Source organism: Theropithecus gelada, chromosome 1 (genome assembly GCF_003255815.1).
Source record: "Theropithecus gelada isolate Dixy chromosome 1, Tgel_1.0, whole genome shotgun sequence".
NCBI lineage: Eukaryota > Metazoa > Chordata > Mammalia > Primates > Cercopithecidae > Theropithecus > Theropithecus gelada.
The window spans coordinates 199,598,827-199,614,450 of NC_037668.1; the positions used below are offsets into that span (position 1 = coordinate 199,598,827).

General features: G+C 40.9%; 1 protein-coding gene across 3 annotated transcripts in view; it reads left to right on the forward strand.

Moving 5' to 3' along the window:
- The first annotated feature begins 5,447 nt into the window (after positions 1-5,447).
- The window catches only part of TMCO1 (transmembrane and coiled-coil domains 1), a 41,894-nt gene continuing 31,717 nt past the window's right edge, over positions 5,448-15,624 (forward strand). Inside the window, exons 1-3 of one of the 3 annotated variants that reach the window (XM_025381395.1) lie at positions 5,448-5,682; positions 6,097-6,174; positions 14,836-14,895. In XM_025381395.1, the coding sequence (XP_025237180.1) occupies positions 5,460-5,682; positions 6,097-6,174; positions 14,836-14,895 (361 nt within the window). In that variant the 5' untranslated portion in view covers positions 5,448-5,459. The remainder of the gene's footprint in view (positions 5,683-6,096; positions 6,175-14,835; positions 14,896-15,624) is intronic. The other 2 variants (XM_025381398.1, XM_025381394.1) reach the window with 2 other exon arrangements.

Genomic DNA, 15,624 nt, shown 5'->3' on the forward strand with positions numbered 1-15,624 from the left:
CAGTGCTCAGCCAGGAGCAGTGGCTCACACCTATAATCCCACTGCTTTGAGAGGTCAAGGCAGGAAGACTGCTTGAGGCCAGGAGTTCAAGACTAGCCTAAGCAACATAGTGAGACCCATAGCTCTATGCACGTGCACACACATGCACACACATACACAAATTAGCTGGGCGTGGTTGCACACACTAATCAGCTACTCCTAGCTACTCAGGAGGCTGAGGTGGAAGGATTGCTTGAGGACTGCTTTAGCCTGGGAGTTCAAGGTCATAGTGAGCTACGATCGAGTCACTGCATTCCAGACTGGATGACACAGCGAGACCCTGTCTCTAAAAAAAAAAACACAACAGTACAGGATTATCCAACCAGCAGATGAAACACGTATTTAGGGCATACACACATGGACTCAGAGGGAAAACATTTAGAAAAAATAAGATTTCAAAAATAATAATTAAAAATATATTTCACCTTAGTATTTTAATTATATTTGGGAAGAGACCTCACGATCTTCTCAGTGCCCAGGGTTTCTGAAGGTCTTCATCTAGTCCTACTAGCCCAGTGGGAAAGAAATCTTCTCATAAAAACCTGATTCCTTTCCTGTTTTCTCGGATATGAATTTGTTCATGTATCCAAGAAAAAAGTTTGGGAGCTGTCCCTAACTCCTTCTTCTTCCCAATCTTCCACACTCAGTCATCTTTGTATTTGACAAAGATCACTACTGCCTAAATGAGAAGAATGGCCTGAAGGGGACAGAATTGGGTATACAAGTGGAGACCAGTTAGAAAGCTGTAATACAAGTGTAGATAATGACGAACTGAATTGAGGTGTACTAGAGGGGATTGAAATATGTGAAAAAAAGATATGAAAAGGGGGAAATCTATGAAGCTTGCAAAGTAAACATGTGAGATAAAGAGGGAGTTACTGAGGATAGTTCCCTTATTTTTGGCTTGAAAACCAGTTAGATGGTGGTGCTACTCATTAAGAGAATAAGGGAATATTGCAGTTTGGGGAAAAGAACACAACAGATTGATTTTGGTATATCCAAATGGAAATTTTCAGTGGGCGGCTAACTATTAGGCCTGAAACTGGAAAGAACTTGGGCTCAGATAAGATTTTATGCATTATCAGCAGATAAATGGTAACTGAAGCTACTGAAGAAATGAGCACAGGGAAAATGAATAAAAAAAGAAAATTAGTTCAAGTATTATGTGCTCAGTGGTTGAATATAGCCAGTAAAAAGAACATAACAGTAATGTGTTACTGGCCATGTAACAAGAACAAACAGACCATGGACCTTCTAAACACTTTCCTTACATACTTTTAAAAAAATAAAATCCTTTAAATTTACATACTATTATGACATTTTACACTCCAGAAAAACCAAGGCATGGTATAGTGAAGTAATTTGCCTGAAACTGTATATCTAGTTAAATGGAGAAGCCAGGATTTGAAGACAGGTAGTCTGACTCCAGAACTTTGTTCTCAACCCTATACAAACCTCACAGTAGTTCTTGAAGGTAGATATTTGTACTTATACTTTACAGATTTAAAACAATGAGGCTCAGATAAATTAAATAACTTGCTAAAAATAAGGTAGCTTACATGTAGTGGGACTAAAATTGAAAGGTAAAGTTCATATTGTTTCAAACCTGAGTGTAAGCAGGGATTTATAATTCTCTTACAGTCTTTTACAATACCTAGCTTAGTACTGTGTATTTATTTTTTTTATTTTTTATTTTTTTTTTTTTGAGACGGAGTCTCACTCTGTCACCCAGGCTGGAGTGCAGTGGCGCGATCTCGGCTCACTGCAAGCTCCGCCTCCCGGGTTCACGCCATTCTCCCGCCTCAGCCTCCGAGTAGCTGGGACTACAGGCGCCCGCCACCGCGCCCGGCTAGTTTTTTGTATTTTTAGTAGAGACGGGGTTTCACCGTGTTAGCCAGGATGGTCTCGATCTCCTGACCTCGTGATCCGCCCGTCTCGGCCTCCCAAAGTGCTGGGATTACAGGCTTGAGCCACCGCGCCCGGCAGTACTGTGTATTTAAAGAACAGTATTGGGCCGGGCATGGTGGCTCATGCCTGTAATCCAAGCACTTTGGGAGACCGAGGTGGATGAATCACCTGAGGTCAGGAGATCAAGACCAGCCTGGTCAAAAAGTTGAAACCCTGCCTCTACTAAAAATACAAAAATTAGCTGGGTGTGGCGGTGCATGCCTGTAAACCCAGCTACTCAGGAGGCTAAGGCAGGAGAATTGCTTGAACTCAGGAGGTGGAGATTGCAGTGAACTAAAATTGTGCCACTGCACTCCAGCCTGGGCGACAGAGTGAGATCCCATCTCAAAAATAAAATAACTAACTAACTAACTAAATAAATAAAAATAAATGAAGCACAGTATTGGCTGGGCATGGTGGCTCATTCCTGTAATCCCAACACATTGGGAGGCTGAAGCAGGAGGAATGCTTTGAGCCCCAGAGTTTGAGACCCAGCCTGGGCAACAGAGACCCTGTCTCTACAACACAAAACCCCAAAGCAACAACAATATTATTATTACTAATTCTACTAATAACATAAGAACAGGCTTAGCTCCCATTCACCTTTCACAGAAAGTTACTTGAAGATGTACCACAACATCAAGTATAAACTAGAAAAAACATGTGGGTTCAAGAGAATAGTAAAATTAAGTCCCAGGACAAAAGTCTTGCTATTGTACTAGAGACCGGAGGAGGTCATGAGCTTTGGGAGAGCGGTCCTCATGGGGAAAACTTTGAAATCTAAAAATTAGATAGTACAACTGAGAGCTTAGAGAATTTGGGAATATGACAAAGAAAACTAGTTGAATCTAGAAAAGATGTTATCTGAACTTGTCTCTAGCACTGTTCTTAAACAAGGGGCATAGTGTCATGACATCATGACCCTAGAAGTGTATCCTAGCAGTCCATGGCTGCAAACATTTACACAGGAATAACTTAACTGCTTATTAATATATTTCATATTTTCTTATTTGTTCATATTTTAACATCTCTGAATGGGATTCATCTTACAATCAATGGTGTGTCATGGTTTAATTATTTTTTCCTTTTTAGTAGTAATGATGCATCTTACAATGAATAGCATGTTGAATTTGATGAATTGTGTGTGCCAAGCACTGCTTGAAATGCTTTATAATATACTCTTCCTCATTCAATCTTCATAACAATTTTATGCAGCTGATGCTACCACCATCTTTAAGGCTCAAAGATGCTAAACAACAGGTTCTAGGATTGCTGTCAAGTAACTGGCAGAGCCAGAATTTAAAATCAGGTCGATTTCCAAGATCATGCTCTTACTGTTATCTCAGTACTTACCTTGGGTGATACAAAGGTGAATAAAAGTCTATCCTTGTCTTAACTGCTCAAATCAACGTCTAGCTCAAATATGATCTTTTTGAAACCTTTCCAAATTCCCAGGAAGAACACATCTTGTTCTCCTCAACATTATAAGAATCTCTATAATACCTATAATCTTATTATATTGTATAATCTCCCTGGGCCCTTGGAAGTCAGGAATATTCTCTTAACCATCCTTTTGACCCTACAGTGCCTACCACGGTTCTTGACATACAATAGAAGCTCAATAATATTTCTTAAAAAGAAGATAGGGTCTCTGCTGCTAAGCCTAGGAGACAAGAAATGCACATAAAGCTAAAAAAAGGTCAAAAGTAGTGTTTAGGAGAATTATATAGTTAAGTGCAGTAGGGTTTAAAAGAACCAATGAGGGCTGGGCACGGTGGCTCACGTCTGTATTCCCAGCACTTTGGGAGGCCGAGGTGGGTGGATCTGAGGTCAGGAGTTCAAGACCAACTGGGCCAACATGGCGAAACCCCCTCTCTACTGAAAATACAAAAATTAGCGGAGTGTGGAGGTGGGTGCCTGTAGTGCCAGCTACTCGGGAGGCTGAGGCAGGAGAATCGCTTGAACCTGGAGGCAGAGGTTGCAGTGAGCCGAGACTGTGCTACTGCACTCCAGCCTGGGCAACAATAGTGAAACTCCATCTCAAAAAAACAAAAAACACAAAACAAAACCCACCAATGATAGGAAGTACAAGAGGATACAGCTCAGCCAGCTTCCAGGTTTTTTTTTGTTTTTTTTTTTTGAGACGGAGTCTCGAACTGTCGCTCAGGCTGGAGTGCAGTGGTGCCATTTCAACTCACTGCAAGCTCCGCCTCTGGGTTCACGCCACTCTACTGCCTCAGCCTCCCGAGTAGCTGGGACTACAGGTGCCCGCCACCACGCCCATCTAATCCGTCTAATTTTTTGTATTTTTAGTAGAGACGAGGTTTCACCGTGTTAGCCAGGATGGTCTCGATCTCCTGACCTTGTGATCCGCCCGCCTCGGCCTCCCAAAGTGCTGGGATTACAGGCGTAAGCCACCGCGCCCGGCGCCAGCTTCCAGGTTTTCTCACTCACTCTCTCTCTCTCTCACACACACACCCCAGTCTGAAAAAGCTGAAACCGTCTACAATGGCTGAAACCACGCTACTGAGGCATTTTAAAAATTTAATTAGTTACCAGCATGTATAAATTGAAGTTTCACATAAAACCCAGGATTTCTGGATTTTCCTGAGAAACGAAGTCATCTCAGAAACTGGGTGCTCATTCTCCTAGAGAAATGCGTTGGATTTGGGTATCAAATTCTCCTTTCAGATGAACTTAATGCTCCTTTATCCATCATAGTACCTTCCACCATTTTTTTAGGCTCAGCTTGCATAACGTAATTTATATTCTCTCGCTAATCTAGGCATCTGGATTTATGACCCCTTCTCTAGACACATTACTTACTCACTGCACTATCACACTATGAATTTTCAGGCATCCGTGCTTTGACTTCCACTTTGCCTAGAAAGTCCTTTGCTTTCTCCAAAAGCACTCCTACTCCCCTAAGGCACTGCTTCAATTCTTTTCGTTAGTTTCTTCTGACCACCCTCTCAACCGTGTCACGTAGCACTGTGGTAATACCTCTATTAAAACCCTTATCAAAGCGTATGCACAAGCTGCTTCTCCTCGCGCTGACATTCGCTCCTTGAGGCCAGCGGCCCACAACTAACTCATTTCGCGGCCCCAGCTGCACGTCCTTGCCCTGGCACCTACACCCAGGCGTTCAGTACGTTTGCGCAAGTCAGACTTCTTACTTCACGGCAAACCCAAGCTAAACTAATATTACGATTACAGATGTGTGGCTGAGGTGGAAGCCAAGATTATCCCAATTGCTGGATTCTGGCCGAGAAAAAGGCGCGCGCCAGCACCCCAATCAGTAAAAACTACCGGGCAAAGTTCGCCGCCGCCGCTATCCTGCTCTAGGTCTGAAATAGTTCTAATTCTCGCGAGATTCGGCCTGAGTACCAGCCTTCAGCTCCAGTGACTTGCGGGTTCGTTTCCTCTAGATTCTCGTGGCCACACAGTTCTCAGACACGAACCTTTCCGGTGCTATGCCCCGGAAGCGGAAGTGCGATCTTCGGGCTGTCAGAGTTGGTCTGTTACTCGGTGGTGGTGGACTCTACGGAAGCCGTTTTCGCTTCACTTTTACTGGCTCTAGAGCGCTTTCCCCCTGGCGGGTGGGAGTGCAGGGACGAAGGTGCGAGATGAGCACTATGTTCGCAGACACTCTCCTCATCGTTTTTATCTCTGTGTGCACGGCTTTGCTCGCAGAAGGTGAGAGCGGCTATTTCTCAGACGTTTGATCAGTCCCCGGGAGGAAGGGCCCTGGGGTCCCTTGTGCCTCCAGGGGAAAGATCGCGAGCCTTACTTGCTAGAGAGGCTCATCTACTTTACTCCAGGGGATCTCTGGGCAACTCGTGAACAGGAGCGGGAGGGGAGTGTGGAGTCGATTGCCGAGTTTTCTTTGGTCTCAGGTAGATTTCACTTGTGTAATTGTGTAGACACCTTCACATCATGTTACTGTTGTTTTGGCTGAAGAGCCAGTTGTATTAGCCTTTGAAAAAAGTTAACTATGGGTAAATACAAAGCAAAAAGTTGGAATCCCTCCTTCTCCAACAGTAACCTCTAATAGTTTGTTGTGATCGTTCCAGTCATTTCTCTATTAACATGTTGCTTTTAATGTTTTAGGCATAACCTGGGTCCTGGTTTACAGGACAGACAAGTACAAGAGACTGAAGGCAGAAGTGGAAAAACAGAGTAAAAAATGTGAGTATGACAACACATTAGAAATAATTTCAACACGTCAAGCTCATTAAGTCCATGTTCACGGTAAATATTTTAAGAGCACCAGCTGGTACAAAGATGAACGTGACTTGAAGCCTATTTAGAAATAGAAGACTTTTATGCAAAATGTGTAATACCAACTAGAGAGAAGTGGGGGACGTGGCAGATACATGTTTTGTGCTGTGGTGGTTCTAAAAAGAGGTTCAGCCTGGCGCAGTGGCTTACTCCTGTTAATCCCAGCACTTTGGAAGGCTGAGGCAGGACTGAACCTAGGGGTTTGAGAACAGCCAGGGTAACATAGGGAGACTTCATCTCTACAAAAAAAATTAGCTGGGTATGGTGGTACACGCCTATAGTCCCAGCTATTTGGGAGACTGAAGCATGAAGATCCCTTGAGCCCAGGAGGATGAGGCCACAGTGGGCCACGATGGTGTCACTACACTGCCTCCTGGGCAATAGAGTGAGACTTGTCTTTAGAAAAAAGAGGTTTCATTCAGTTGTGCGGAACCATGGTAGCCTTCATAATGCTGATGGCCTTGCAGTTCCTTGTGGATAGTTAGAATTTGGATAGACAATGAAATGGGGAAAGGAAATTCCAGGTAAAGGAAATAACATATGAGCAAAAATACGGAAATCTTAACATTTAAGGCATGTTTGGAGGATAATAGGTCGTTATGACTGGTGTCAAGGTAAGTGGTGTCTTCAGAGATAAGCCAGGTTTCAGTTGGGTTAGGAAGTTGAAGAGGTGTTTGAGGAAAAGATTAAAAACAAGAAGGGTTTGTTACCTTTGAAATAAAGCAGGAATTCCACAGGACTCAGCTAAAGGTACAAGGTGAATGGTTCCTTATAGGCCTGATTTAGTTTTCTCTGTTCTTTTCTCCCTTATAAGGATTAAATGTACCTTTGTTTCTTAGAATTCCTACAACTTTCTGTATTCTGTGACTTTTTCTTATATCTTCATAGGGATTTGAAGTTTTTTTCTTAAATTACCACATTTGATCCACACAGCAACCATTTGTGGTCACTCGTATAAATATTACTTCCATGTCATAGGAAAGAAAACTGAGCCTCAGGATGATAATGACGACTTACGTCACAGAGCAAACAAAGAATAGAGACCAGACTCAGGCTTTTAAAATTACAGCTTACTGTTCCTTCATTTACTCAATGTTGATTATGTACCTCAGCATATCTGAGCCAAACTCCTTATCTTTACCTTCACAAACAAGATACTCTTCCAGGATTTCCCTATTTTGGTGATGGGTACCTCCATGCTTCCAGTAGTGTAAGCCAGAAACCTTGATATGCTTTATTAATTTGGCTTCCAGGATACCATACTCTCGGTTTTGCTGCTCTCCATCTTACTGGTCATCCTTTTTTTATTTTTTACTTTTTAATTTAATTTTTTTTTTTTTTTTTTTTTTGGAGACAGGGTCTCACTCTGTCACCCCCAACAGCTCATTGCACCCTGGACCTCCCAGGCTTAAGCGATCCTCCTGCCTCAGACTCCTGAGTAGCTGGGACTACAGATGCACGCCACCATGACTGGCTAATATTTTGGAGAGATGAGGTCTTGCTCTGTTGTCAGGGCTGATCTCAAACTCCTGGGCTCAAGCGATCCTCCTGGTTAGGCCTCCCAAAGTGCTGGGATTTACAGGCATGAACCACAGTGCCCAGCCCTTACTGATCATTCTTCTGCAGTTTACTTGTTGGTTTCATTTCTTGACCTCCTGTTGTTAGGGGTTACACGAAATTTAGGTTTTTTCTCTACATTCACTTCCTTGGTGAACTTATCTTTCAGCTGTATTGGCCAGTGACTCCACTCCCAAATTTATGTAACCCTCTCTCCTTAATGCAAGATTCACATATCCATGCATCAATTTGTTATCTCAGCTAGAATGTTTGGTGGACATCTCAGTCCCAACACGTCCCAAATTGAATACTTGTTCCTCATGTCTAAGCCTGTGTCATTTGTAGCCTTCTTTATATTGGTCTATGGCATTTCTGTCCTTCCACTTGCTCAGGCCATAATTCTTGTGCAGTTATCTTTTACTCTTCTTTTTTTTTTTTTTTTTTTTTTTTTTGAGACGGAGTCTCACTCTGCCGCCCAGGCTGGAGTGCAATGGCCGGATCTCAGCTCACTGCAAGCTCCGCCTCCTGGGTTCACGCCGTTCTCCTGCCTCAGCCTCCCGAGTAGTTGGGACTACAGGCGCCCACCACCGCGCCGGCTAGTTTTTTGTATTATTTAGTAGAGACGGGGTTTCACCATGTTCGCCAGGATGGTCTCGATCTCCTGACCTCGTGATCCGCCCGTCTCGGCCTCCCAAAGTGCTGGGATTACAGGCTTGAGCCACCGCGCCCAGCTTCTTTTACTCTTCTTAAAACCCACATCTAGTTTGTCTGCAGATACTGTGGGGTCTCCTTTTTGGGGAAATACCCCAAACCAGTAAAGGTTCAGAGAGCTTCCGATATCCAGAATTTGACCATTTTTCATTAGCTCCAGTGTTAACCACTGTGGTCTAAGTACTGTGATCTTTTGCATGGATTATTGCAACAGTCTCCAATAAGCGTTCCTGTCTTCCTGAAGTCTGTTCTCAAGATGACAGCCAGAATAATCTTTTTAAAAGCCTATTAGGTCATGTCCCTTTCACTCAGCAGAAAAGCTAGCATCCTTATAATGGCCTACAGAGCTTCCTTTTTACCACTCTGATATTCTTTCTTCTCACTTACCCTACTTTACCCACACTGTCCAACTTGCTGTTCTTTACACATACTGGCCATACTCTGTGCTGAGACCTTTCTAGTGGTTGTTCCTTCTGCCTAGAAATGTTCTTCCCTACAGTATGTGCTGGGCTAATCCTATTACCTTATTCAAATCTTTGTTCCAACATCACCCCTGACACTTAAGTTGACCACTCTATTTGAAACTGCAGGCCGGGCGCGGTGGCTCATGCCTGTAATCCCAGCACTTTGGGAGGCCGAGGCGGGCAGATCACAAGGTCAGGAGATCGAGACCACGGTGAAACCCTGTCTCTACTAAAAATACAAAAAATGAGCCGGGCGCGGTGGCGGACGCCTGTAGTCCCAGCTACTCAGGAGGCTGAGGCGGGAGAATGGCATGATCCTGGGAGGCAAAGCTTGCAGTGAGCCGAGATCATGCCACTGCACTCCAGCTTGGGGGACAAAGCAAGACTCCGTCTCAAAAAAAAAACAAAAAAAACCAAAAAAACTGCAACCTGCCAATCTCTCCTACTCCTAATATTCCTTACCCTGTTCTATTTTTTTCTGTTGCTTTTATTACTTTCTAATATACTGTATGATTTACTTATTTATCATGTTATTGTTTAGTGTGTATTTCTACCTGCTAGAATGAAAACTCCACTAGGGCATGGTTCTTTGTTGTTGTTTACCTATGTATCCTGTTTACCTAGAACACTGACTGGCACATAGTAAATGTTTAATAAACATTTATTGATTTGAATGCTTTCTTCTTTTGCCCCATATATGCAGTCCGTTACCAAGCCCTATTGCTGTTTTCCTGATTAGTTTTCAGATCATTTCACATCTCTCCATTTCTCCTACCACCACCTAGTCTAAACTTCTATTATATTTCATTTAATCTGCTGCAGTAACCTCCTCTCTGGTCCACCTGCACCCACTCAAATTTGTCCCCTATAATGCATCTAGGGTAATGTTTTAAAACACAAATCTGATTATGTTACTTGTCCTTCTTAAAACCTTTCAATTTCTTCACAATTGCTTTAGGATAAACATGTGGCCTGTAAGGTCCAGCACGGTACAACACCACCCTTCCTTCTCCTGGCTACGTCTTGTATCATGTTCTCTCTTGCTCCCTATTCTCTATTCATTCATGCCTTTTTTCTGTCCTCTGGGCTAGTCTTATGGTTTCCTACTACAGGCACTTTGTATCTGTTGTTCCTCCTATCTGGAATAATTTTCCCTTCTCATTTTGTTTAGTAAAATCCTACACATTCTTCAGATCTTATCCAGTCTCCCAGACGGGGCCAAATCTTCCTATCATAGTTTATGATTTATCCACATACCTCTCCTTAGAGTGTTTGTAACAATTGCAGTTTTACCTGTATATGATTATGGTCATCAGGGTAATGTGTCTCTCCTCAACAAAACTGTAATTTCTATGAGGACAAAGGCCATTGTATCCACAGTACCTAATGCAGTGCCTGGCACATATTAGATACTTGATAAATGTATATTGAATAAATTATCTGTATAGCATAACATCACATGTATTCTTTGTGAAAAATTGTTGTGCTATGATCCTGTGCTAGTTGGCAGCACGCAGTGGCATCCCTGTATACAGTTCTTCATGTCATTTATATCATTGAGTAGTTTTATGAAATACAAAACAAATTTAGCTTCAAATTTGTTTGAATATACTCATACCTTAAATATTTATATAATATGGATTTGCCCTATAGATTTTGAGCTTCACTGGTATCTACAATATTGCCTTGTCTTTAATTATTTACATTATAGAAATAAATGAAGTCTCCTTCACTGTACACTGCAAAAGTAATACCGTTGAGGCCAGGCGCAGTGGCTTACACCTGTAATCCCAACACTTTGGGAGGCTGAGGCAGGTAGATTGCTTGAGCTCAGGAGTTCAAGACCAGCCTGGGCAACATGGCAAAACCCCATCTCTACAAAACATACAAAAAATTAGCCTGACACAGTGGCGTGTGTCTGTGGTCCCAACTACTTGGGAGGCTGAGGTGGGAGGATTGCTTGAGCTCAGGAGGTGGAGTTTGCAGTGAGCAGAGATGGGAAATTGGGCTACTGCATTCCAGCCTAGGTGACAGAGTGAGATCCAATATTGAACAAAAACAAAACAAAGTAATACATTTGCCAGTTTACACGTCTATAGTTGCAATTTTACTATAATTTCTTCATATACTTCCTTTGAAGGTAAGTATGAGGTAGGTTGATGATTGGAATGACTCATGGCATTTCTTGTGGTCTTAGGTCCTCTACTCCGGATAATCTACCAAAACTCAGTAAGCATGTATTATTTTTTTTTTATATGATCAATTGAAATATTTGATTGCTTGCTATGTGTTGAGTTTACCATAGCAAGTACAATATAAAATGAGTGGCCACAAATTCTGTCTCTGGAATGTATAATCAAATGCACAGCTATTATATTTAGCATGAGGAATATTAAAAGGGAAAAACATACGGTAAATTTCCTCTTTGAACAAATGTCTTAATTGCAAATACAGAATTCCTTCTGATACTTAGTATGAATTTAAGCAAGGGAAGTTTATAGGGTTTTTGAAGAACATCAAAAAATATAAAGAGGTTTGAATCAGAATTTGATATAGGTTACTTTGCTTGTGCTGATCTGGTCCTTGGCATTTTTAAAAGAATACTGATACCCAAAAAGCAGTCCTACTGAGCTGCCTTTAGCAAAAGAAAATGCTTTCTTAAAGGTAGTGAGTTGGTTGACTCAGATGGTCACTGGGCTTATAGATGTACTCTGAATATCAGTGGGTCTCCTTTTATTGTGTTACTATTATAATATATACTAATGAAAGGATACTTCAATAAATGAGAAAGATTACAGTACAGTATATATAACTTGATTCTTGTAACACATTTGTTTATTTGAGAGCATTTACTAAGTATAAATTGCTGTGAAGTATGAGTTATGTTGTTTACGGTAAAATAGGATAAATCTTTTAGAACAATCTATAAACTGTTTGGCAGAACTCTGGAATTCAGAATGCAGGAATACCAGGTCATGGACAGAAATGCGTTTCATAGTAGACATCTTTTATTTTTGTCAACTCTGACATTTCTACTTCTTGTTGTCAGGTAAGATTCTGATGAATAAATATCAACACACCAAGGTTTCATCACAACCTCATGAAGTTTGAAAAATATTAGATTAATATATCCCTAAAAACAGTTTATCTAGTCTCAATCTGGTCTGCTAGAAGACCAGACTAATGTTTATGAAATTGTCTTATGTTTCCATTCTCTAGCTTTCTGTCTTTTTATTGCCCTGTTTTCTATGCAGTCACGATTGAATGCCAAGTAGTTGTGTTACAGTCCTTCTAGGGTGGGAAAGAAATATTTTTGTTTCTTTGTTTAATAATAATGATAAAGAATAAAACATTAAGTGTTTTCTAAATCCATTTTGTCTTTTGAAATGTTATCCTTATAACATTTTAATAAAAATGTTTATTTTTTATTTATTTATTTTTTTGAGACAGGGTTTCACTGTGTCACCCAGGTTGGAGTACAGTGGCCCAATCATGGCTCACTGCAGTGTCGACTTCCTGGGCTCCTGTGATCCTCTCATCTCAGCCTCCTGAGCAGCTGGCACCACAGGAGTGCACCACCATGGCTGGCTGATTTTGTAGTTTTGGTAGAGACGAGGTTTCGCCATGTTGCCCATGCTGATCTCGAACTCCTGAACTGAAACAATCCTCCCATCTTGGCCTCTCAAAGTGCTGGGCTTACAGACCTGAGCCACTGCACCCAACATAAAATGTTGTTTTTATAACATCTTAAAATGTGAAATTTGACATTTTTCTTTTATGATCTCTCACTAGTATGTTCATTCAAAATCTTTCTCTCTCTCTTTCCGTATACATGATGTTGTGTTTTATTTTATTTTATTTTGGCAACAGGATTTCTCTCTCTCATAGGCTGGAGTGCAGTGGAGCGAACACAGCTCACTGCAGCCTCAAGCTCCTAGGCTCAAGAGCTCCTCCTGCCTCAGCCTTCTGAGTAGCTGGGACTATAGGCATGTGCCACCACACTCAGCTAATTTTTAAATTTTTTATAGAGACAGAGTCTTGCCATGTTGCCCAGGCTGATCCCAAACTCCTGGGCTCAAGCAGTCTTCCTGTTTCACCCTCCCAAAGTGCTGGGATTACAGGTGTAAGCCACCATGCCTCGCCTATATCTTATCTTTCTCTTTACCTAGAACAGTATCTGTTACTCAGTCTCCCAGAACATACATAAACTATACACACATACACACACACACACACACAAATCACATAAATCACATATTTTGGCCAACCCTTTAAATTTCATTTGCAATATTGGAGTCAAATTGAATTTTACAATTCTTAGATAAAGCAGTGATACTAATTTTGCTTTTAGAATTCAGGGACAGACTTCTTCTACTAAGGGAAAGAGTTCTACCTGCTAATTCTCTTTAATGTAGGTTTTAGAAATGATACTTATACCGTACTGTTTGCTATTAGCATACTAAAATAATATGGGTAACAGGTAATATAAATAAACTAAGTAAAGGCAATTTTTGACATATCCCTAGTCCATTTACAGGAGATTAAAGATAGAAAATATAATATAAATACGTTATACTATTTCTTTTTCTTTTTCTTTTCTTTTCTTTTTTTTTTTTTTTTTTGAGATGGGGTCTCGCTCTGTCGCCAGACTGGAGTGCAGTGGTGAGATCTCGGCTCACTGCAACTTCTGCCTCCCGGGTTCAAGCAATTCTCTTGCCTCTGCCTCCCAAGTAGCTGGGACTACAGGCATGTGCCACCACGCGCAGCTAATTTTTGTATTTTTAGTAGAGATGGGTTTTCACCATGTTGGCCAGGATGGTCTGGATCTCTTGACCTCGTGATCCACCCGCCTTGGCCTTCCAAAGCGCTGGGATTACAGGTGTGAACGACCGCGCCTGGTCCACTATTTCTTTTTCAAAAGCTTATTGTTATGTAATCTTGATAGTAATTGAAATGCATCAGAAAAATTGGTCTTTTTTTTTTTTTTTTTGAGAGACAGAGTCTCGCTCTGTTGCCCAGACTGGAGTGGAATGGTGCGATCTTGACTCACTGCAACCTCCACCTTCTGGGTTCAAGTGATTCTCCTGCCTCAGCTTCCCACACAGCTGGAATTACAGGCATATGCCACTACGCCCAGCTCAGTTTTGTATGTTTTTTAGTAGAGATGGGGTTTCACTATATGTTGGCGAGGCTGGTCTCAAACTCCTGACCTCAGGTGATTCGCCCGCCTAGGCCTCCCAAAGTGCTGGGGTTACAGGTGTGAGTCACTGCGTCTGGCTGGTCTTAGCTTTTCTGGCTCTCCTGATTTTCCTGCAGTGTGCATATATCTATCTTGTCACATTACTGTAATTGTCATTTGATTATCTCCCCTGACTAAAGTATTCTTTAGAAGGTAGGGAGCATATTTTTTTCATCTGCTTAGAGTTATTTAGGCAGCGAATAACTGAGTGAATAAATTTCTACCGTTTGTCATAAGATAATGGAATTACAATTAACCTAGTTATCTGAGAGAGCAGAATTTGAAAATTGTGCTTTGACGCTAGCTAAGGTAATCATCCTCAGCTGATGGTCTGTTTTCATTATGATCGTATCAATATAATTCTTTATGGGTATTTGATTAATGATGCTTAGAATTGTTGTTTCATTCTTAGAATGTTGCATCTACCTTTTACCATCAGTAGCTGTGAGAGTGGACCAGTTAACTTAATCATGACCATAATCAGTCACTGTGTAACTTTCTTGCAAGCTTTTTTCATTGGTTCAGCTGTAATAAAGCATCCTTTGTTTCTTTGGTATAGTCCAGTTAATTTTTACTATGTTACTATGTTGTTTACAGTGGAAAAGAAGAAGGAAACAATAACAGAGTCAGCTGGTCGACAACAGAAAAAGAAAATAGGTAAGATGAGATATTAGTCAAAATGAAATTTGGTTTTTCTTGGAAAAAAATTAATTCTTAGATAATGAAACTATAATAAAATTATTAATAGTGATAACTCACATTTCTATGATTTTATGGTTTATAAAGCACGTGCATTCTTTATCTCACTTGATTCTTACCCATTTCATGAGGTATACAGGACAAATTTAAGCAGTTCCTCTATTTTTGCTCTTAGCTTTGGAATTTGAGTTTTGTAAAATGACAGTTGTGGCTTTTGAACTTGGCTGAGGGTTTTTGGCATAGTTTGTAAAAGCATATTTTTTTTATATCTGGGATGATTATTTCCACTTAAGTCTTACTTGTATTCGTTGTTTCCATGGCTTCCTTACTGAGTATTGACTAGTGATGGAAATCCACCAAGGGGTAGGAAATTTTCTGAGTAATTTTGATATAATTGGAGAAATAATGAACATATCATATGTTTTTAGTTTTTTAGTATAATTTAGAATTTAAGTAATTCTGTTTCCAAAAGGCAATTCATAAGGATTGTATATGATTTGTTTTTATACATTATGATGTTTCTTGATTCTGAAATTAGGAAAAAGATTATTATGAGATTGTGTATTTGTTTCAGAAACTGTGTCTGTATACCTAGGTCACTGCTGTTACAGCCCAGGGGAGAATTCCGTGCAATTAGATTATGTCAATTCCTGTTCTGATTAAAGTTTTCCAGTTAGTATAGTGATC